The sequence below is a fragment of the Pelodiscus sinensis genome, chromosome 27 (genome assembly GCF_052426305.1).
Source record: "Pelodiscus sinensis isolate ZL-2025 chromosome 27, ASM5242630v1, whole genome shotgun sequence".
Classification (NCBI taxonomy): Eukaryota; Metazoa; Chordata; order Testudines; family Trionychidae; genus Pelodiscus; species Pelodiscus sinensis.
The window spans coordinates 16,187,923-16,211,614 of NC_143078.1; the positions used below are offsets into that span (position 1 = coordinate 16,187,923).

Here is a 23,692-nt window from a genome sequence, read left to right on the forward strand (position 1 = left end):
CCAGAGGGGCCTAGTCCCCGCCCCCTCCCCCAGCTGGGTGCATCCCCCCTGGTCCTGCCTCTCCTCCTTCTCCCTCCTCCTAGCAGGGCCCAGTTGCCCCGCCCCCTCATTACCATCTCGGTTCCTCCCCCTCACCAGGGCTGGGAAGGGGCGGGACCCCCCTATTGCTTAGCCCCGGCAACCACCAGCCAATCGAAGCGTGGCGAGGTAGCTCGTGACCAATCGCACAGCGCAGAGACGGGATCCCGCCTCGGACGGCGATTGGCGAGGGCGCGGTGACGTCTGAGGGCGCGCCACCAATTGCGTAGAGGCGGCGTCGGGGCCGCGCAGGCGCAGTGCGGAGCCGGTGCTGACAGGGCGGCTCGCTGCAGGGTGTCGGGCCTGGCGTGGGACTCGGCTCCGGACTCGCTCCCCGGCCCCGCTCGCACCGGCCTCCAGCCCCGCGCCCGGCGCCATGTTCCTCACGCGCTCCGAGTACGACAGGTGAGCGGGGCTGGGCCCGCGCCGCGCCGGGCCGGGATCTGCCTCGTCATGGGCCTGGGCCGGGCCCCTCAGCCTCGGCCTGCGCGCGGCCTTCTGCCCGGGGGGGCTCGACCCCCCCCAGCGCCCCCCCCGGGGTGCAGCCGCGCCCCCCCCGGGGTGTCGGCCCCGCCCCCCCGGGGTGCAGCCCCCGCCCCCCCAGCGCCCCCCCGGGGTGCAGCCCCCCCCCCCCCCAGCGCCCCCCCCGGGGTGCAGCCCCCGCCCCCCCCCAGCGCCCCTGGCCCCCCCAGCGCCTGTGCCCCTGTGGTGCAGCCCCGCTCCCCCAGCGCCCGTGTTCCTGGGGAGGAGCCTGATCCCCCCTCGAATGCCCTTGCCCTGCCCCCAGCACCTGAACCCCGGTGTCTGAGGTGGGGCTTAATTCCTCTGCCCCAACTGCCCCTGCCCCCCCAGCACCTGCACCCCTATGTCTGGGGTGGGGCTGCCCCCCCGAGCATCCCTGCCCCCCCAGTGCTGTGTTTGAGGCGGGGCTACTGCCACGAACACCCCTGCCCCCCAGAGCCTGAGCCTCCTGTCCCTGGGCAGGGCTTGGGCCTTAGGTGGTATCAGTGGGGGGTGAAAGATTCCCTTTGCCAATTTCCTGGCCTTGAACTGGGGGCTCCTTAATGAGGAAATAGTCTCCAGGGCATCATTTTAGAAAGATTAAGTTGCTCTGGGCTTCAGGGGATAAAATGGTGTCCTTGGCCTCTGTTTGTCAGAGGCTGGAGAGGGATGGCTGGAGACAAATCGCTTGATCATTGTCTTCTGTCCACCCTCTCTGGGGCACTTGGTGTCGGCCACTGTCGGCAGACAGGCTACTGGGCTAGATGGACCTTTGGTCTGACCCAGCACGGCCGTTCTTATGTTCACTTTTGATTTACAACCACATCCTCATTGTGGATGTTCTGGGGGCTGCCCCCCCCCCCCAAATGTAATGTCTGAAATAGGAAAATGAATGCCGTGATCAGAGGAGCACCATTGAGTCATCTTGCTGCAGTATCCTCCTTTTTTGCTCATGGCACCAAACTCTCCTCAAAGTCTTTCAATAATAAACAAAAGTGCTGTGGTATGGCTAAAAGTCAGATGTGAAGCAACTGTTATCGGGTAGAGTCCAAGTTAGCAAAGCCATTTTGACTCTGTGCACACTACAAGTACAGGCGGCCGTATTCTTCCTTACAAGAAGGTAGTTATAGAGTAGTTGGAACCTTTGTCCCTAATTCAACCTGCTGTGCCTTTGTATTGTAGTTTAAATTGCTGTTCTTAAATATTTGAGCCCTGTCTAACCATGGCTCAATCTGCTTTAAATACAATGGTTATTAGCAAAGTGTTCAGTTTCCCTGACCCCGGTAGATGGGGCCTACTCACATTACAAAGCCATGCTACTATGTGACTTGCAACTTCAGACCTATCAGAGTGAGGAGGTTTTCAAGCTTTCGGTTTCATTTTTAGTTGATCGCAATGCTATGTCTTGCATAGTTTAAAACTGCCATCAAAGCAAGTAAATAAAAACTACTCTCCCTGAAAGTTTGGGTCACTATGTAATCATGAGCTAAGCTATTTGTGGGCATGTGACAAATGTGAATTTGCATATGCACCCTCACACACTAAATGTATTTGGAATTGTTCAGCTAATAACTTTTTAATAAAAACATGGCTAATTGTTCCTCATACAAATCCAAATACAAACTTGCAGTTGCATCCCAAAAGTGTAGCAATATCTGTTAATATGATACAGTAGAGTAAGCAAGTCCAAAACCAACACAAGAATATAGAAATTGATTAGACCATTTTTTATGTTGATTTGAGGGTTATTGTTGAGAAACTAACTCTGATAAATGACTGAGTTGCTGCTAATAATTTTACCTTTTATATGGTTTACTTATGTTTATATAATTCAGAAGCATAAGGTCCTGATCCTGTGAGGAGACTTGTGTGGGCAGACTTCTGTGCCTGCAGATCCCCACTGAAGTCACTGGGGCTTTGAGCATGCGCAGTGATCTGCCCACAGAGCTCCCTAGGACACAGGTGTATCAGACTCCATATGGAGCCCATTGCAGATTTGCTGCTCAGGGTAGATTCTTTTCCATGTTAGGGTATAATCCAGAGTTTTGTTGTGGCAATTCAGGGGTGGATTGCCGGAGTTTTTGTGGACAGTGGCATAGGATGAGTTCCTGGTACATGTTAGTGGCAGGCTGTGCCCTGGGTATCAGTCAGCTGGGGCACTATGCTGTACCAAGTTTCCTACAGTTAAATTTAAAATGATACTGTCGTCCAGGGCGAGACAGGAGTCACATGTTAAGAAACCTCCCCGTGCCTCCCACAGAAGCAGTGTGGGGAGGATGGGATTGAGTGCTTGTTGGAAGCAGGCTTAAAAACTGGCTCCCCGTGAGCACTAGCTTGTGTGGAGCTGCTTCCTCCCTTCCCTCCCTGCTGCCTCTGTATCAGAAGCAACATTGTGTTTGGGGGGTTCAGGCAGGACCCCCTTTGACTTTCAAGCCGGCTCCCTGCATGTACTGGCTCCTGCGGATTCAGAGGCAGCGGGGCGGAGGCCAGCTCCCCCCCTCTCCCCTCACGGTAGGAAATATGTAACCACTAAAATGTTCAGCTGTTTACATGTTTCCACAAATACATGTATTTTAACATCTCTAGCATATAGAAGATCTTTTGAAGCATTTCTCCCCAGATATGTAATTGGTCCCACTGGAGTCCTAGAGCATTTTCTGCTGTTTTGTCCAATCTCTGCTGTTTTTCGCTCCTTCCTCTTTTTAAAACTCATGGAATTATATCCCTCTAGTCAGCATCTACCATGTTAGTGTTAACTTTCTGAATATACAGGTGGCATGCTGCTGGATGAGGAGTATACATCTATAAACATATCCAGCAACTGACTGAAATACACTCCCTCTGCATTACCTGATTCCTTGACTTGGTACTATGGTCCTGCTATGGAGCTGAACCAGGAACTATTTTCTATTATATTTGCCCTTTAAGTTTTTAGCCTTTTCTCTAGCTTTGATTTTGTTTTCTTCATTGCAGGGGTGTGAATACCTTTTCTCCAGAGGGGCGGTTGTTCCAGGTGGAATATGCCATCGAGGCTATCAAGGTATTGCAAACCTCAGCCATTGTTGATACATTGCAGTCTGTAGCCAAAGTGCTTCTAATTTTTTTGGGTTGAGTCACTAAGGATGGGAGGACTCTTAAGAAAAGTCCAGTTGTCTCAACTACTGAAATGAACTCTTCAGTTGTTGAGGATTGAACTAGTACCCTATTGTTATTTATTGTTCCCTTTTTAAACACACATGGTGGAGCTATTCAGTGATGCCGGTTAATAGCAATCTTCATGCTATTTTGCAGTTGAGTCAGTCCCCTTCCACTGCCGTTAATGGGCTTCAGATACTGGCAGCAGGCATACTGCTTATTAACTTTTTCTGGAGGAAAGACCCCAGGCAGGTTTGCGTGACAACCACCAGGAAAGAAAGTGCTTGAGGCAGCATAGTGTGTTGCCCTGGCATCAGTGCCTGGGCTCGACATGTCCCACTGCTTCCTTTCCTGGCTGCAGCCACAAACACATATCTGTGACCAAGATCTGCTGCCCTCATCCATAGTGGGCAAAGAAGCTCAGAGAGGAGCCTCTGTCTGAGTCTTGACACTGGGTTGGGAGGCACTGGTAGGGAGGGAGATTTCAGCCCAGATGCTGGGGCTTCCTAGAGTGCAGATGCTGAGGCCCACAAAGCTGCATCCTGTCCTGGCACTGGGGGCTCGAGTTCTGCATGTCCCAGTGTTTGCTCCCTGCCTGCAGCCTCACAAACCAGCTGCTGCCTTATTGGCACCTTCTGGACATTAACAATTTTTACTGGGAACCAAGATGTTGCTAATAAGCAAATCCAGTGTATAATCGATTCAGTGAATGAATGAATGTCAGTTAACACTTAGGAACACCACAGCCTGGAGTCGGGGAAGGGGAAAGAACTCTTCTCCAAACTCTTCCCCAAACTACACAATCAGCAAAAGCTTTAGAACTGGGAGTTCTGACCACCCAAGACTGTTAAAGATCCCATGGCATTTTTGAGACTTGGTGTTAGCACCAATATATAAACCAAACTCTAATTTGAGTACAGCTGGTCCCCGAGTTGCAAACAGTTGATTTACAACCGTTCGCATTTACAACCAAAGCTGTCTTAAATGTCGGTCCCCGAGTTACGAACGTGATCCGCGCTTACGAACAGTGCGGTCAGTATAACTCTGTGGGGTCCAACTTACAAACAAACCAAGTTACGACCAATTGCTTGGTCCGTAACCGGTTCGTAAGTCGGGGAGAGGCTGTAATTACATTCTAGATCCTTAGGTTCTGCCCTATAGCTTAAATTAAAATTTTTTGCTATACGCCTCAAAACTTCTTGGGCTAATGGAGCACTGCATTCTGGGACGTGTAGTTTCCACATACTGCACCTTTCAGAGATTACCAGAATATGGCTCTACCAGAGTCTACTCTATTTAAGGTTAACTAGGTGACCTTTACTTTCTTGGCTAATTGCCAAAGAAGCCTGATGTTTGGGAGTGCCTGTTCATAATATTTGGGAATGATTGTGTTCTTTCTATTGCAAATAGTGCAGTTATCTCATTGCACATGCACCAGATGTATGTATTTTTACAATACATAACAAAGCCAACAATCTCTCCCCAAATTTGTTGCAGAGAGTTTGCATAAGTGTAATTGAGGAAAAACATTTTTTATAGGTTCTTAGAGATCCTCTATTTAATGATTTACATTAAGGATTTATGTAACTGAATATCTTCTCTGTTACTATTGCTTACTAAAACATTTTTGGTCACAAGGAGCAGGGATGATGTAGCTATTCAGTTTCATCAGGTTTTTGGAAGCAAGAACTCTTAAATGCAACCTAGCAGTCAGTGGGTTGATACATTCATATTGCTCAGCAAATAAATATAATTTCTGCTTTAATCCATAGGATAAACTTGCTTGTCTTTGTCAATACCATCAATACGTCTAAAAATTAATTACATTTGTGCAGCTCAAATATTGACTTTTAAGATGTTGGGTACGTTATTCCATGTATTGAGACAATGGCAGGATCCTTCAGTTTACAGGAAAAGATATTGGGGCAATTGGTAATACAATCTTTGTAGTATATCAACCAATAGTAATGTTTCATAATTACGGTAGAGTGTCAGTTTTGCTTGTTGGGAGTTATAAATCTGGAATAACACCAGGCAACATTTCTTTGCCAAAGATTTGAATGTGGTTCAGACAAGATACATACTTAATAACCACCTGGATCCTTTGTTATTGAGAAACATACAGATAGATGGATATGATGCAGCTTCCAGAATTAGGGAACTTTTGTGAGCATTTGACAGTGACATGATTTAGGGTTTCTCTCTAAGGGGAAATTTACTGAAAGTTATACAAGTACAATCTTGCCAACAAAGTTTACTAATATACAAATATATAGGTAAGCCCTTAGTTATGAGCAAGCAATTGATAGCCAAGTACTTCTAATCCTAGCTCTGTTGCCAGGCGTGGCCGTTATCAGTCACTTCACTGTGCCCTTTTCCCTGCCTCTTGACTATCTCAGAAGGGAGCTGAGGATGTAGTAGTTAAGGCATGAAAAGTGATATTTGGTGTTAGTTCAAAGTACCACTGTTTCACTTGTGCACTTGAAGACTCCTATGTAGATTCTGCAGATGGGAAGGGATTTCAAAGCAAAGGCGTTAAAGGAAAGAATAGAAGCGACTAAACCAATAAAATTAATCTGCAAATATTAGATACATCCTGTTTTAAAGCCTCTATGGAAACCAGTGTACCTGATTTAAATTTTTGTTCTGCAAAAGAATATTCACAAGGCACTTTTTAATCCGTGAGACTTTTTAAAAAAAAATCTGAGATTACGATATAGCTCAGGGAAGACATTAATTAGTAATTGATGGTTTCTGGGTTTCAATGAACTTTCAAATTGCACATCCTGAGCAGCCTTATTTCCTTCGGTTCCCAGATCAAATTAGGACCTCTTAGTTTAGCTCTTGCTGTGCATTATCCTGTCTTTGTTATGAAGGTACATTAGTGCAGTGGTTCTCAAACTTCATTGCCTGATGTCCTCATTTTGATGACTGAAATTACTACATAACCCAAAGCGGGGGACTAACACCTTTGCCCACTGGAGCTCTGTTGCTCTGGCTGTGGAGATCAATGCTTGAACCCTGCCCCAGGCAGAGGGGCCTATAACCTGATTGCCGTCTTAGGGCTGATGCTGAAGCTTGAACCCTGCTGGTTGAAGCCCTCAGGCTTCAGCTGGGCCCCACAGTTTGTCAGCCTTGTTGATGCTATTAAAATGGGGTTGCAAGCCACTCTCGGGTCCCGGTCCATAGGTTGAGAACCCTGCATTAGTGTATGTAGAACCTGTTTCTGTTACTGATATTGTAGTACATCAATGGTGTTTTTCTGGGGGGATAGGAGTATGATGTAGGTCAAGATGAACATCCTTATTTTGTGGAGATTCTCTAGTGCTGTTGCAGATCATGTGATGGTGGTAACCTTGTGTGTGTTCTTAGCTTGGCTCCACAGCCATTGGGATTCAGACATCTGAAGGCGTTTGCCTGGCAGTGGAGAAGAGAATCACCTCCTCACTTATGGAACCTGCCAGTATTGAGAAAATCGTAGAAATAGATTCTCATATAGGTAAGAGTAATGCAGGTTTGTTCCATTTTGTGGTAAGGTCTGTGGCATCCTTCCAGCGCTTGGCATATAATGAAAGCCTCTCAAAGGGTATGTCTACACTGCATCCCTAGTTCGAACTAGGGATGCAAATGGAGACAATCGAACTAGTTAATGAAGCGGGGATTTAAATATCCCGCGCTCCATTAACATGATCTCGCCGGCGCGCTAGTTCGAATCACAGCTGATTCGAACCAGGAAGTGCGCGCCGGGACACGTTAGTTCGGACTAAAGCCCTTAGTCCGAACTAATGTTACTCCTCATTTTTTGTTTCATGTTCATTCCCACCCAGCAAATACTGGGTGTGGCTACTGGTTTTCCAGGCTCTAGGCCAGGAGGACATAGTTGCAGGAGCAGGAAGCAGCAGCTGAAATATGCTCCTCCTATTTGACCTCCTAATGAAAGCTCATCCCCCAAATTTAGATCTGGGAAGGCAGGGAATTATTGCAATGTAAAGGTTTGATCCCAGGCCAGCAAATGCTGGGAGCTTACTGATTGGATCACTAATGTTAGCTTGTTTCTCCATGTTCAAGACAGCTTACTGCAGCTGCAGGGGGCCCAAGAAAGGCTTAATTGCCAAATATGTCAGCTTAAAGTTCTCCAAAGCACTCCTCTTGTAAGTGATGAGAATTGGTGTGGACTCTGCTGCCTCTGAAGAGACCGGTGTTCCCTAGGAATCTAGCCTTTCTCCTCTGCTTTCTTAGTATCCTGCCACATTAGCTACCAACAGCTATGTGGTATTGCAAGTTGAACAGATCTATTTATTTATAGCCAATTATTTCAGCCAGCTACAAATGTGCAACTTTGGCATCCTGTGTGCATATCAAATACTGTTAGGTAGAAAGGGGGACTCTTCTGATACTAATAGTGCCACACGTCCTCCCACCCCAAACCTTTGTGTATAGTAGGTCTCCAGTCTGAATTCTGGATGCCTTGTGCTATCCTGCCACTAATTAATTCTCACTACATTATGCCACCCATGTTCGGGAAGCTGGTGAGTGGCTCTGTGGAGCCTGATTGCTGTCTCTGACCTCTTACTGTGCCACTGCCAGTTAATAGAGAAGCCCTTTCCTCATGGGAGAATGACTGTATTATCTTTCTAGTAGTGTCTAGTGTCTTGGATTTTTTTCCAAGGTCCCAAACACAGTTCCTTTCTCAGTTCATGGCAGTACTGAGTGCATGGCAGCTTTGTGTCCTAGAAAGGTAGGCATCAGCCTTGATAAGGCATCGCTTTAGCCAGCTGGCTGACTAGCAAAACCTCACCTGCAATTCCATTTGCATCCAGTGTTCTTTGCTATCTGACTTAAACTATTGTATAGTGCTACTCAGTGCTGTTACAGCAGCTACATTTGGCCCTGTAGGTGAAGGGGTACTTATGTCCCTAGGACAAAGGCAATAAATATGTCACACTTTCTCCCCTTCGTTTCAGGCTGTGCCATGAGCGGATTAATAGCTGATGCAAAGACTTTAATTGATAAAGCAAGAGTGGAGACGCAGGTAAAACTTCTTTCGGTGCCTCTTAGTGTTGTCATTCCCCCTCCACAAACCAATGACCTGATTCTGAGAATAGGTTATTTTTATGGCCTGTTGGATGGTCCTTTGCCGATCTGAGTAGACAATGCTGATTGGGAGGAAAAACTTGGAGCCAAGCCCAGCAGCTGAAATTTCACATGTTTGGCAGAACTGACACTCGCTCACACTGGTCTATTTCGCTGCTTTTCTAAGGGAACTCACAGCTGGATAAAGGCACATCAGTACTGTCCCTCCCTTCTTTTGGAGTAATATGAAACCCTTCTCTCCTTTCAGCAGAGTGCCCTGATTGATATTGCACCACTCTATTAGTGTTGGGCTTCTGTAAAGGAGCGGCAAAATAACAAAGGGACCAATTCACTAATTCTGAAAGATGCTCTTGTGAATTGGTGGTATTTCTGGGTTTTCCCTCCAAAACCCAACCCTGAAGTTACCCTCCTTCTGGGAGGACCATGTAACAGTCACACATCTTTTATCTTGGGATGTTGCTTCTGAGCAGCATGAAGCGTTCCTAGCCTTAGCTCCTCCTTGTGATTGAATGTACTCCCTTGGGCTGCTCCAAGTCAGTGCCAGGTCAGAGAATAGAACTAGAGGCTGCCACCTAGCACTGCAGAGCACTGTCCCTAAGCTACCTGGCAGGCCCATTATTTTTGACCCTTTTATTCCTTCAGAACATTGACTTGTGCATGTCCTGTTGAGGATCATGCGCAAGAACTGGCTTTTGGAAAGGGGTGAGTAGGTCATGCCCTTGTGTTGTCTTCTCCTAGAATCACTGGTTTACGTACAATGAAATCATGACTGTAGAGAGTGTGACACAGGCCGTATCCAACCTAGCCCTGCAATTTGGAGAGGAGGATGCTGATCCTGGTGCTATGGTGAGTAGGTGCTGGCATGGGACACTTTCTGAGTGTAAAATCATTGGATTTGCTCTGCCTCAACAGTTCCTGTGTCAACTCTCCTGTGGTTTTGTTACAGTCTCGTCCCTTTGGTGTAGCACTGCTTTTTGGAGGAGTCGATGAAAAAGGACCTCAACTGTAAGTTCAGCTCTCACTAGTTCATGCTCTTCTTGGGGAGAGGCGGGTGTGTCTTGTCTCAGCAGGTGCTTCTGGGCATTTCTGGGTCTTCCCATCCCAAACCCAACCCTGAAGTTACCCTTCTTCTGGGAGGACCATTTAACCATCACACACCTTTTATCTTGGGATGTGACTTCTGAGCAACATGGACGTGTGTCTTGTCTCAGCAGCCCCTCAAATCTGCCCTGCAGGATAATAAAACTATCTAGAGCATCACAAGATATTTTTATTAGACAAGAAATAGAGAATTGCATAAAAATCAACATCTTGGGCTTATCTCAGTATGTGCCTGGGATGCACCAAGTGCAGTGATTGCCTGTTGAGTGTTGAACAGAATGCGATGCTTGCAGTAAGTTTGCAGTAAATCCTAATTTTAAGTCTAATTTTACAAAAAGCTGAGAATAAAGTGAGAAGGGGAGATCTTTCTTACCCTTCCCCAGAGGACTCGCGGAACTACTGGTAACATGATATCTGGAGCCCGTAATACCGTTCCTTAGTGGGGCAGTGGGAACACTTGTAACCAGAAACTCAGTGTGGTTCCAAAACCAGACCTTCCTGGATTGGTATTGGGGGTGAGAGCTCCATGAACACAGTAGGAGGAACAGCTCAGAAGAATCTCAAGCTGAAGGTCTGTCTGTGAGTAGCCATGGCCTAAGTCCTTGACAGAACAATAAAATGCTGTTGATGTGAAATGCTGCCACTAGTGTTGCAAGTGACGGTGACAAAGTGTGCAACTCTGATTCTACTTGGGCTGCCCTGGTTGTCTGTTGGATTTTGCATTTGCTTTGGGGCATTTCTTGACCCTTCAGCCTATTTGGATTCTTGGTCTGAATTTTGTTTCACCCTCCAAATGCCAGCAGGAGTTATGTGCTGCAGGTGTGTCTTGTCTCAGCAGCCCCTCGAATATGCCATGCAGGTTAATGATGGCATTAGCCACATGGCATGTACTCTGAGCCTCTGTCTCAGGACATCAGACAAGCTGCCACTCTGAATGTTAGCTGATGAGTCCTTAGCTTCTAGCTGTAAATTGGGCTCTGCGGGGAACATTCCATGATTACAAGGGGTTACCATAGGAGATTCACAATGCAGTGGCTTAAGACGTGTTTATCTGGATTCCTGGCAGGTTTCACATGGACCCTTCTGGGACATTTGTGCAGTGCGATGCCAAAGCAATTGGGTCTGCCTCGGAAGGTGCGCAGAGCTCCTTGCAAGAGGTTTATCACAAGGTAATGGAATGAGTCAATAATTATACCTTCTGAATAGCTAGCTAGCTGATGTTTGCAATGCCCTGGAAAATAGGTATGACCCCTTGCTTCATGGGAAAGGAAACTAGGCACCAGGGCCAAAGGACTTTTTCATGGTCACAGAGGAAAATGTGTTAAAGCAAGATTGGTCCTCAGGAATTCTTGGTGCTCAGTCCTGTGATTAGACTGTGCTGCCTTAGTTTTCCTTAGGATTTTTTTTCTTGGTTGGGAAACTTTTTCTACCATAGTGGTAATTATGGTGGAATTTCCATTAGGTAACAATCCCTGAAACTATTGACAGAGTATGGTCCTTTATAGACAACTGTCTTTGCATCTGGCACATTAGAAATACATAGGTAGGTCCCATAGCACCAAGAAGTCACCATTTTATGCAGCTATGACGGTCGTCACAGCCTTGTAGTATAAAGAATGAAACTAAAAAGTGTAAGTGATAAAGATAATTGGCCTTGTCTCACCTAGGGTTGTTAACAGGTAACTGGTTAACTAATTACCTGGTATGCATCACTCTTAACTGTTACCTCATAAGCATCACCCGTTGGCTGGTAACAAACACGCCCCCCCTTCCCAGGAGACAGCTGGGCTGGAGCTGCCTTCTAGCCAGTCACTATTTAATCAATTAACCAGTTAAATGTTAAGTTTAACTAATTCAGCATGATTCTACATCCCTAGTCTCTGTCCCTGCTTGTAAATCAGAGCTAGTTACTTCATGGGACAACACTGAGAGATGATGAATATATCAAATGCAGGAGGTGACTTAAGGAAGGACTTCTCTCTCCCACCAGTGAATCTGTCTGGGTGCTCCATTATACAAGGCCAAATACCATAATGAAGAATGTAATTGATCATGCAGATGGACTGGCTGAATGTTCTGATGGGATTTATTCCTCTTTAAAAGCTTAAACAGCCTAACAAACATAAATAGTTTGTGGAGGAGCCAATGGAACTAAGACCTTAGGTGGCTTATTGATGTTGGCATTCAGAAGGCAGATGGATCAGTAGTGGAAAGACAGCCTATACAGTAGTTACTTCTAATGTCAGACCTGCTGCTATAAAGCAAAGTTAGCAGAAGTCAGGCCCTGTTACAAAACAGCTGCTTGCTGGCAGATTCACTGTCCAGAACATGAACAGACCTAGCACTGCAGAATTACAAGCACTCCTAAGAACACGTTCTGGGAGAGTGGTACCAGAACTCCCCGATACGCAAGTTATGGGATAAACGCACTTTGCAAAGATGATGATCCTACAGATCACATTAGGAAGATACCATGCTAGAGGTGTTTCAGGTGAAACAACAAGTACAAATTAAAGGGTGATAACTAATCGTGCCAGAGAGATGTAACTTGTTTGTGTCAGTATATAAAAGAGGAGCTGCCAAACGGGTGTCTTTGGGCTAGGGAGGAGCAAAAGATCCTGCCTGCTCACTGAGCTGAGTCCATTGCAATGAGCATAATAGAGCAGGGTGCTCTCAACAAATATTTTGGTGGTCTCAGTGTGGCCACCAACTCTTGCTGGTGTCCAATCTAACTAACCAGGGCCTGATGAAATGCATCAAGGAGCTGATAGCGGAGGTATCTGAGCCGCTAGCTATCATCTTTGGAAAATCATGGGAGACAGGAGAGATTCCAGAGGACTGGAAAAGGGCAAATCTAGTGCCCATTTATAAAAAGAGAAATAAGAACAACTGTGGAAATTACAGACCAGTTACTTTAACTTCTGTGCCAGGGAAGATAATGGAGCAAGTAATTAAGGAAATTATCTGTAAACACTTGGAAGGTGGCAAGGTGATAGGGAACAGCCAGCATGGGTTTGTAAAGAATAAATCATGTCATCTGAATTTAGACTTGACATGGTCTCATTTGTTGTGAGGTTTTTTGTGAGGGAGGTTTGACTTGTTTTGTAAAACAATAGCACTGTAATAGACAGGAAGAGGAAGGTTGCAGTATTCTACACAGACAAAAAGGAAAACAGTACACCCAGCAACTTAATTACTATGTTGCCCGAATGGCATCCCTCACTGCTGCCATGTTACTATACGCAATTTGGTGACATTTTGATTTGTGGCCAATGATAGCTTGGCATGATATTTGGAGAAGGCCGGAGAGGAGGACTTCTCAATAGGGTGTGCTTTTCTTTTTGAGAGGACTGGTTAGAGCAATGTGCATGAGAAGCTAAACAATGAAACTGAGCAGCTAACTTTTTGTGGCTTGTTTTATTTAACAGTCAATGACACTGAAAGAAGCAATCAAGTCATCCCTCATCATCTTAAAGCAAGTTATGGAGGAGAAACTGAATGCAACTAACATTGAGGTACTTGCTTCTGTACTGCTCTTCCTTTCATAAATATTGTAATATTTTTTCAGAGTTTGGGCTGCCAGGGAAGTCTGTTTTCTAGTTTTTGCTTCCCTGGTCCAAATCTCTGTGGTTACACAGCAATTATGTCCATTATAGTGTTTCACCTGGTATTAAGTCAGGGTTGCTTTTAGATATTTGTTATCATAGCAGTGACTGTAACGTGTGGCCTTTAAAAACAAGGACCCGTCTCCAACTCTTAGCTTTCAGCCTCTTCCTGAGAAGGTAATTCTTGTCTGTGCTCATTGCCATAAGAGCTGTGTGTTATCACATAACTCTGTGGTATGTCCAAAGTGAGAATGAAGTCTGAAATCCTTAGTCTTTCTCTTGAGTTGGGCTCTTGGGAATGTGGTGCTGAGCTCTTCTGCTTGCAAATGCTTGTCTGGGTGAAGATCTGAATTCTGCAACACTCCCTGAATGTGGCAAAGTTTGACTTTGTATTCTTCTCTGTATGTTGGAGGGGGCCATGCTGAGAGCACTGACTCCACAATGGATGTGTCATGTTAGTTGGGTAACATTTTTTAGGGTTTCCCACTGCCATCCTTTCTTGGCACGTTTCATGCTCCGAGGAATAAAAATTGTACAGCTTCAGGACTTGTTACTTTCAGTCTTGGATCAGTGTCAGCAATCCCTGTTATATGATAATATCAAAGAGATTGTTTCCCAGACTTCAAATCTCTGGAAATGAATACGTAGAGTCTGTTAAGCTCCACTTTCCAGTGATGAGCAGCAACTTTGCCAAATGTAATTTGGTTCATGCATGCTAATGCTTTTTTGGGGTGGGGGGAATAAAATATTTTCCCTCTTACTGTCCATTGTGGTAAGGGTAGGTGAACAGATTTCTTTTAGCAGAGCTAGTGTCTAACAATTTGTTGCTATTTCTGGCATTTTACAAACCAACTGAACCTTAAAATCATGTCATTCTGACTACTAACTTGCTCTTCTGTGTGTTCAGTTCCGGATGTGATTTATTTATTTATTTATTTTTAACAGCAGCTGTCTCTACAGTGGTTAGTTGTAAATGGTAGGTGCACACACTCTAATTTTGGGTGCCTCTGTTTTTGACTACCCATCTTAAGATGCTTGGAATCTGACTGCTCTCAGATGAGCTGCAGCTGCCTTCTCTCTGGCACTCTGAAGGCCCATTTGCTGCAATTGTAGTGGCCATGAGGTGAGGCAGTGAAGCAAGATGATGATCAGAGAATGATGTGATTTTATTTTTTTGTACTGCACAGACTATTAAGCACAGAAATACTTTGACTCCTCTATCAATGCTCTGAAGTCCAGGAAGCATCCCTACGCACTGCTCCTGAGCAGTACCTGCAATAGAAAGCAGTTCAATGACTGCATTAGATACAAGTAGCTGTTCAAGCAACAAAAGCTACTAGGAATAGGCACCAGATGCTAGCTGTGCTGCTTGTGTCTATTTAAATGCTGCTAGTGAGCCCTTCTGAGATGACAAACTGAGGTGGTAAAGAGCATATTGGGTTCAGTTTGTGCATTCAGAGCACAATCTTGTGCCATCCCAGCAACATTCCAAGCTAGCAGGGACTGCTTTGTGGGCATTTTAACTGGGTAGTGCTGCCCTTACATGGAGTTGGGCTCAGCTGTCCTGTTCCAGTCCAGGTGTGCTTTAGTTTGGGGTAATGAGGGTGAGGCTGCCAGGGTGATGAACAAGAGTTGAGGGTCCTGAACAGTTTAGAATGGGGGAGAATCCAGAGGCTTAGGCATGAAGAGAGCTCGGAGAAAGAGCAGAGCTGGCTGAGTGCCAGGGAGGGATACCCCTGAAGCCGGATCAGGCTAAGGAAAGTGAAAGGCAGTCGGAGTTGGGGCACCTCCATGCTTCCCCAGGCCAGTGAGTGCTGAAGGTGAAGAGCAGCAGAAGGTGATGCCTCAGACTGGAGGGTCAGAGGAAGCTGAAGGACGGATGGGTGAACCTGCTGATTTCTCTAGGCAGGAGCTGGAACAAGGCTGGAGAGAAATCCAACTAGATGAGCTGAGCTGGGGTGTGTTGGGGATGCCAAAGCTGTACTTGGTGTTGGTCTGTGGGGACCAATGTGCTGTTTGGACTGTGCTGGGGGTATCTTGACTTATGATAGGTAGTGGGACTTCTGGTGGTAAATTAAAACTGCAAAAAAGCTGCTTGTGTTCCACCGGCTGTACTGAGTTTATTTAAGGACTCGAGGGAAACTGAGGTAGAGGGTCACTTGCACGGCAGTCCTGAGGCTACATTGGGGTGTCCAGCAGGAGGCCACACATTGATAAGCATATTCGTGCATTCTGACCATCTTTCAAAGCAGTCTCTCGGTCAGTGATGCTTTCCTCTGATTGACTGACTTGGAGTACAGTGTGTGAAATCAGTGCCGAGTAATATGTACAGTATACTTGCGTCAGGTCCTTATTTAACAGGGCTTAACTGTCCTCAGCATAGCTCTGTGCACTGAGGAGTCGCTATCAGGTTGAAGTGTGAGAATAGTGTGCTGAGGATTAAAGGGGCACTGTTGGCTGAAATCCCCCTTCTAGTCAAGAATGTTTGACTTAGTTACTGTACTGGAAAGGTTAGAAGTTAAGCTGAAGAGAATTAAGTATTTGTGTGGGGTTTCCACGTACCAGTGGGGTGTAGGAAAACAACAGGAGTACAGGAATGGCTGCAGGGCTTAGGAGTCAGTGAAACCCCTGAAATGTCTCAAGTCATTCTTGCATTGTGACCCTTTGGCTTTACTTAACTTCCTTCCTTCCAGGCACATTTTAGAGTCTAGAGCAATGGTTCTCAATGTGGGGCCCATGTGACACCTATCGGGCCAGTATGGCCCTGAGGATATTGTGTGGATGTGTCATGATCATGAGGGACGGCCAGCAGCCTGGGGACTTAGAGGTTAACTATGTCCCTTACCTAACCAGGTAGCGGGCAGCCAATAGAAATGTAGGTAGGAATTTCAAACTGGGACAAAGGGATTTGGGGGTTTTCCCTTCTTTGTCTCAGTTTCTCTCCAGCTACTGAGGGGGACAGACATGTCTCTCCAAGAAAATACTCTTCACTATCTGTAAGTAGGATAAAGTTTAGATAAATCCGTTAGGTTTTATGGTTTGGGAATGGGAATCTGATGTCTGTGCATTTTAAAATGGGTTTTTCTCTCCTTTGTAACGAAGTTTTTGTCCATGGTGGAATTCCCCATGAGTTTATTAATTGGTGACTTTTCCATCTAGTCATTATGCTTGTAACAGGAATATTGTGGTGATGATAAAAGTTCTTTCTCTTCTTTTTTTTTTTATTAACCTGTTATTGGTTAATTTTTTTGTGTCCTGGTTTTACTTTAAGGCTGAGATTTCCCAAGTGATCTCTTCCCTGGTTTCCTTATTACTTGGAATGAATTTTTCCCCCAGAATCTAGGTTTTTAAGATTTTGGGGGGGAAGCTTTATACCAAAGCCTGGAGAGAAGGTTTTGGGGTACTTTTGTGGGCCCCCACATCTGCATTCATTGTGCCAGAGTGGAGATTTAGGCCTTGACAGGATGTAACCCCCATAACGTGGCCCACAATAGTAAATAGATTGAAAAACACTGTACTACAGTTTGGACAGAAGAGGGCTGGAAAACGAGTAGCTTACTCCTGTCTTTGAATATTGATTGGGGGCATGAATATAGGTGGCCTTTACACACCTATTAAAGAGACACCCAGTCAAAGTGGGTCCAGTGACTTAGGCCCAAACTGCCCCGAGAAGCCTTAAACAGAGCAACCTGTCAAAGTGCCAAGAACCCAGGCTCTGAAAGCCAGGCTTTGGTCAGGTGTTCCATGGCGGCCACTCATTGTTCTGAAAACATTGGCCTTAAAATTCATGACGTATTTTTATACTCTTCAACATGTGCCTCTGACATTCCTTGCTCCCCTGTGGGTCTGAGAGACCCCAAAGCAGCGCCAGCGAGTTCCAGCTGTGGGGTCTGGGCTCTGTTTGTTCTGCACTTCTGTGCCCAGTCCTTCCTGTTCCATGGATGTATGGCAGTACGTGCTTGCTCTCTCCCCATTCCCCAGAGTGAAGACTTCTGCCTCTTTGGTTACCGGTTCCCCAAAGTGTCCCGGAATTTGAGGAGATGAAGTCTCATTTGAAGAGTGTCTGTGTAGCAGGACAGGGCTTGTAACCTGGTTCCTAGAAAAGAGAGCAACCGACTCCCCAATCTTGCCCCCTGAAGATGATAGCCAAAAGGATGAAATGGGGCGGGGCTGAACTGCAACACGGTGCCCCTCCCCTCTCCCCCCCAACCCCTAGGAAGTGTCGTCTGATGGGTCTGTCCCCGCAGAGGGAGAGGCAGCTGAATCTGAGTGTTCCCAGAAGATGTTTCCCTGAGCTGCTGCTACTATGAGACGATTGAGTCAATTAGAAGCTATTTCTGCAGCAAGCAGCTATTTTAGGGGATCAAAGTTACAGACTGGACAGTCTTGCTGGGCTGGCAAATCCGGCAGCTGAGAAGGAACAGCTGCTCCATCTGTGGCTGTTTCTCTGCTTCTTGCCCTGTGCTGTCACTTCCTCCTGTATGCCGGCAAACTACTACACTGAACCTCTTCTTCCTTCCCTTCCAGCTTGCAACGGTGGAGCCTGGGATGAAGTTTCACATGTACACAAAAGAGGAGCTTGAGGAAGTCATCAAGGATATCTGAAAAACAAGGAGCTTCAGAGAGACTCCCTCAAATGCCTCATTCCCTGGTCGACGAGAACTGGTTTCTTTCAGTTCCTTCGAGTGCCCATGATTTTATTTCCAGCAGCTTATGTGCTTGCTCTTTGTAGAAGGCTCTAATGTTTTTTTACAGTTCCTGTACATAAACAATCTACAATAAGAGGAAATGAGAATAAATCCTTTTGTTACTCATCTCGAGTCTCTTGCACTGGAGTTCTGGGGTGGGGGAGATGGGGAGCAGGTATAGAATGACCTCCCCTGTTAAACTGCTGCAAGGTAATAATCAGATTCAAGGCTTGCTGTCTGTTCTGCAAGCCGGCATTTCCAATAAAGCTGCTCACCCTGCCCAGCTATGCGCACCGCTTCTCTGGCCGGTGTTGTCTGGTATTCCCAGACATGGCATGACCTCCAGCAGCCACTGTGCGGGAGATCCTTTCTGGCAACTTCAATGGCAAAGCTCGCTCCCTCTTGTGGAGAATGCTGTGATAACATACTAGCTGTATTCCAACATCTGATCCAAATGTGGCTTCTGAATCGGAAATTGAAGGTCTCTCACACTTCCCCTTTGTGTATCCAGTGTGCCAAAGAGTCCCCCTGCTCCTCCAGGTTGATCTCATCTAGTCTCCTTCCTATGTGCAAAGCTGGTCTGTAGCTATGGTTTCTGTTGAAGGTTTCAAAATCAATAACTGGATTTGACATCTTAACAGGAGCCTTAAAAGTAGGACCGGAGGACACTTATTCCCTTAATTGGAACTAATTTTAATGTACCAAAGTGCTGTGACTTTATTTTCATAGTTCATTTTTAGCCAGTGACTTCATTTTCCAAATGTGAAATCACTTTGAGATTTATGGTCATAGTAGTGCCTATTAACCATCAGCCTTATCTCTGGTTATTGTCATAGGAACATAAGAGCAGCCAGACTGGGTCAGACTAAAAGGTCCATCTAGCCCAATATCCTGTCTTCTGACAGTGGCCAATGCCCGGTACCCAGAGAGAATGAACACAACAGGGAATCAAGTGATCCCTCACCTGTCACCCATTCCCATCTTTTGACAGAGGCTAATAGCCATGGATGGACCTCTCCTTCATGAATTTATCTAGTTCTTTTTTGAACCCTGTTGAAAACCTTCCGTCACAACCTGTGGAACTCCTTGTCAGATGTTAACTGTTGTATGAAGAAATACTTTGTTAAACATGCTGCCCATTAATTTCATTTGGTGACCTCTTGTTCTTGCGTAATGGGAAGGAATAAATAACTTTTGCTTTCCTCACACCAGTCATGATTTTATAGGCCTCTATCATATTCTGCCCCCCCCCCCTTAGTCGTGTCTCTTCCAAACTGAAAATCCCAATCTAATTAATCTCTCCTCATAAGGCAGCTGTTCCATATGCCTAATCATTTTTGTTGCCCATCTTTTTCAAGATGAGACCACATCTGCATACAGTATTCAAGATGTGGGCATACCATGGATTCATATAGAGGCAATATATTTCCTGTTTTATGTACCCCTTTTTTTATGATTCCCAACTTTGTTGACTTTTTTTGACTGCCGCTGTACATTGAGTGACTGTGTTCAGAGATCTAGCCATAAAGACATCAAGATCTCTCGACTGGTAACAGCTAATTTAGACTCCATTTGCTATATATAATTGGATTATGTTTTCCAATATGCATTACTTTGCATTTATATATGATAAATATGGACTTTCCTATTTGAACAATTTTGTATCATCTGCAAAATTTGACACTTCACTGAGCACCCATTTCTCCAGATCGTTTGACTGTGTTGAATAGAACTGGTTCCAGTACAGAACCCTGGGGGCAACACTAAATTACCTCTTTCCATTCTGAAAACTGACCACTTATTCCTACCCTTTGTTTCCTAGTTTGAACCAGATGCAAGTCCAGAAGGACATTCCTCTTATTCTATGACCGCTTACTTTACTTAGCCTTTGCTGAGGGATCTTGTCAAAGGCTTTCTAGAAATCTAAGTATGCTATATCCACTGCTCTACAACTATCACCTTTTAAATTTTAGGTGCCAGTAATCTGGTTCCATTTTGGTTTAGGTAGAGCTCATCCTTCCTGTATAACAGGGTGGGAAACCTTTTCTGGATTTTGTGGGGCCCTCTACATTGTGGGGGTGGGGTGGGGCCAAAAGAGGGGTTCAGTGTGCAGGAAGGGGTTACTGGGAAGTGGAGCCTGGGTGGGAGGTAGGGTGCAGGAGCAGGCTGGGACAAAGGGTGCAGGGTCTGGGTGGGAGATGGGAAGCAGGAACAGGCTGGGAGTGCAGGATTTGGATAGGAGGGGTTAAGGGATGGGGATGCCTACCTGGCACAGTTCCTGGGGGGACACAGGTGTCTCTGCTTGGCTCTGTGTGCTGCAGGGAGCACTTCCTCCCCCTGCCAGGACAAGCCTGTGGACTCAATGTGGTCCTGGCTGGCGCTGATCAGGTCCACACTGGCCAGTGTTGGCACTTCAGCCACGGCGCCCCTCCCACATGGCTGGAGCACTAGCACCAGCCGGCTCCCACCACTGCAGGAGACACGAGGCCCAAGCCTTGCAGGCCAGATCAAGGCAAGCCAGGGCTAGATTCAGCCTGAATCCTCACCTTTGCTGTATAGGCTCCCCTTTCTCCAGTGCCTAATAAATAAAAGTCCCCCTCCCTACACCATCTTCTCATCCATGCATTGAGACCCTGCAGTTCTGCATGTCCACCTGGCCCTGCATCTGGAATTGAGGTCCTGGGCTTCAAACTTTTGCCTAACAGCCTAAAGTTGGCCTTCAGAGCTGCTCTCCTACCCTTCCCCATGTCATTGGTATCTACATGTAACATGACCACCGGCTCCAGCCCATCACTACCCAAGTCTGTCTAGATGTCTGAGAGAGCTGCAACCTTTGCACCAGGTAGGCAAGTCACTATGTGGCTCTCCTAGTCATCACAAGCCCAGCGGTCTGTATCGCCCATTCTACTGATCCAATCGCCCGTTACTAACACCTGTCTCTTCCTAATAACTGGAATTCCCTCCCCTGGAGAGGTATCCTCAGTGAATAGACACCATGAGATCATTTGGAAGGAGGGTTCTAACCCAGTTACGGGATTGTCTCCCTCCACTCCAGTTGGATGTTCTCCTTTCTTGAGACTTTCACCCTCCTCAGCAGCACAGAGGTGTCTAATGGGAGGTGGGATTGTCCTACTGTGTCCCGGAAAGTCTCATCTATGTACCACCCTTATCTCCTCCATTTCATTCATCCAAAGCCCATATATGGTCAGTGAGGGGAAGGAGTTTTTTGTGCCAAATGTACATATGCCACCTGCCTATGGGGCAGACAATCATACATGTTACATGAGGTGCAATAATGGGAGAGCCCCGACTCTCTTTTGGGCTCCTGCCTGCATTCTCTTTTTCCTCCTGGAACTTACTGTGTTGATGGGATGTTTTTTTTAGTCAGGTGGTTTTGGTTTTAAGCTTAGAAAGTATATTTAGCTTTCCCTCTCCCTTTAAACTCCCGTTACCTGCTCCTGTTCACTAGCTGTCATTTAGAGTAGACCGTTGTCCCTGTTGCTCATCTCATACCTGTCTCACTTTGGTCTCCAGTCGAGCATTAGTTAGAGAAACTAACCAGAGCAGCTGTAACTTTCTCCTCCAGAATCTGGATCCTGGGAATCTCCGTGTGTGTTGGATTGATTGCAAGGGAACTGTGCTTAATCACCAAAGAGAAAAGTGTGTTCCTGTGAATCTTGTTTTGCCAGTGCTATTTCAGAATTTAGAAAATTAGCTACATGGTGGTTCCTGCCTGTGATGACATTTTTCTCGCGTGGGTGGCTCATTAAACCCCTGCATATGGCTGAGGGTGGATCTACCTGAAGTTTCAATTTGAAACTATTTTGAAAAATTAAAATGTTCATCATGAAGAATTTAGAAGGTTTTGTTTTTTGGGAAATAAGCAACCGAGGTCGCATTTTGAACACAGGCCTGAGACAGACTTGGACCGCTCAGATTTGGGTCAGTTTTCTTCTACTGCTGCTTGGGAATGGTGTGAGCAGCAGGAAAGGTGGGGGGTGGGGACTGTGAGTGTTAGGAGGAAGCTCTTACGGAACAGAGTAAGATTAGAATAGCAGGGCCCTCTCCCACCTTCCAGGAGGCTACACTGAGGGGAAACTCATCACTCCAGCAGCTGGGAACAGGAAAGATTCAAATCAAACAGTCCTCTTAGGAATCCCAGCATCCTCTCTTGTACCACAAGTGGGAGATTGGACTGCACCAGCCTGCTACCCGGGGACCTTTTAAAAAACCAGCCATACTTGGTTAGAACAATGGGTCATCTGGCCAAGTATTGTCTTCTCGCAGTGCCCAATGCCAGATACTTCAGAGGGAACGAACAAAACAGGGCAAGTTCTCCACACCAGTCATGACTGTACAGACCCCAGCATATCCCTCTTGTCTAACCTCAGTCTGTTGAATCTCTCTTTGTATGGAAGCTATTCCAGAACAGTAATCTCTCTAGATATAAAATGTTTTTGCCTGCTGGGCGACAGAAGGACATCATCCAAGGGGGAGGTGTGGCTGGGGTTGGCAGGCCCCCAGCCCCACTTACGACCCTGCTAAGGATGTTAAAATGTGGTTAATTGACTAGTTGACTAATTGATGGGGGCTCTTGTACATTTCAAAGGAGGAATGCGGCACTCCACAGGCAGCCCAAGGTCAGTGGGAAGTCCTGCTGACTCTTGCCGCAGGTGAGTGCCTGCTTTGACATGTACAAGAATCCCCAGCAGGGGCTCTTGTGCATTTCAAAGCCATGGAGCCTGGGATCAGCAGGGGGCTCACAGTCCCCCGCTGACCCCGGGGTCCACGCTGCATGTCCCTAGCTGGGGAGTCCCCACCTGCCCCTGGGCTCCACTTTGTCATGCAAAGGTGGTGTTTTAAAGGGGCAGCCGCCACACAGCTGATCTGCAAATGGTTATCAGATACTGGACTCACATGTAGTGCAACTCCTGCTCCTCGTCTCCCCTGCCTGTTCTTCCCGAACAGTCTATACCCTTCCGTGACAGCGCTCCAGTCATGCGAGTCATCCCAGCAAGTCTCTGTTATCCCAATCAGATCCTAGTTCTTGGACTGGGCCAGGGCCTCCAATTCTTCCACACCGAGAGAAGCCAGCAGGGCTGGGGCTCCGCCATCTTGCCTGCCACCAGACCTGGTAAGTAGCCCCCTGCCAATCCCTTGGCTGCAGCGCTGGACGGGGGAGAGAGAGGAGGTCCCTGGTGGCCAGTAGGGCCAGGGTGGGAGGAGAAAAGTCCCAGGTGGTCGGAGGGCTGAGGGAGAAGAGGCCCCACTGCCAGGGTGGGGGAGAAAAAGTCCTGCCGGGTGGGACCCCCTGCTCTGAGCCTCAACTCTCTTGCCCCCCAAATCCCCCCTCTCTCCTGCCCCACCCCTTACATCCCCAAGGCTCTGCCCTGACTCCAGCAGCCCCCACAACTCTAGCTCCCTGCCCTGAAGGACCCAGGCAAGGCCCAGTAAATCGCCTCGTGCCCTAATAAATTGAATTAAAAAACC

At 46.6% G+C, this 23,692-nt stretch overlaps 1 protein-coding gene across 1 annotated transcript; it reads left to right on the plus strand.

Moving 5' to 3' along the window:
* Nucleotides 1–316: 316 nt before the first annotated feature.
* PSMA5 (proteasome 20S subunit alpha 5) lies at nucleotides 317–18,328 on the plus strand. Its single transcript, XM_075910393.2, has 9 exons — nucleotides 317–483; nucleotides 3,553–3,619; nucleotides 7,087–7,213; nucleotides 8,679–8,746; nucleotides 9,547–9,654; nucleotides 9,755–9,813; nucleotides 10,976–11,078; nucleotides 13,338–13,424; nucleotides 18,042–18,328. The coding sequence occupies exons 1-9, from the start codon at nucleotides 455–457 to the stop codon at nucleotides 18,117–18,119; spliced, it is 726 nt and encodes a 241-aa protein (XP_075766508.1). The 5' UTR covers nucleotides 317–454; the 3' UTR covers nucleotides 18,120–18,328.
* Nucleotides 18,329–23,692: the final 5,364 nt, after the last annotated feature.

Coding starts and splice junctions, on each gene's coding strand:
- PSMA5 (XM_075910393.2), top strand. CDS start 455: ATGTTCCTCACGCGCTCCGAGTACGACAG. Junction 3,620..7,086: donor ATGCCATCGAGGCTATCAAG/GTATTGCAAACC, acceptor GTGTGTTCTTAG/CTTGGCTCCACAGCCATTGG. Junction 8,747..9,546: donor AAGCAAGAGTGGAGACGCAG/GTAAAACTTCTT, acceptor GTCTTCTCCTAG/AATCACTGGTTTACGTACAA.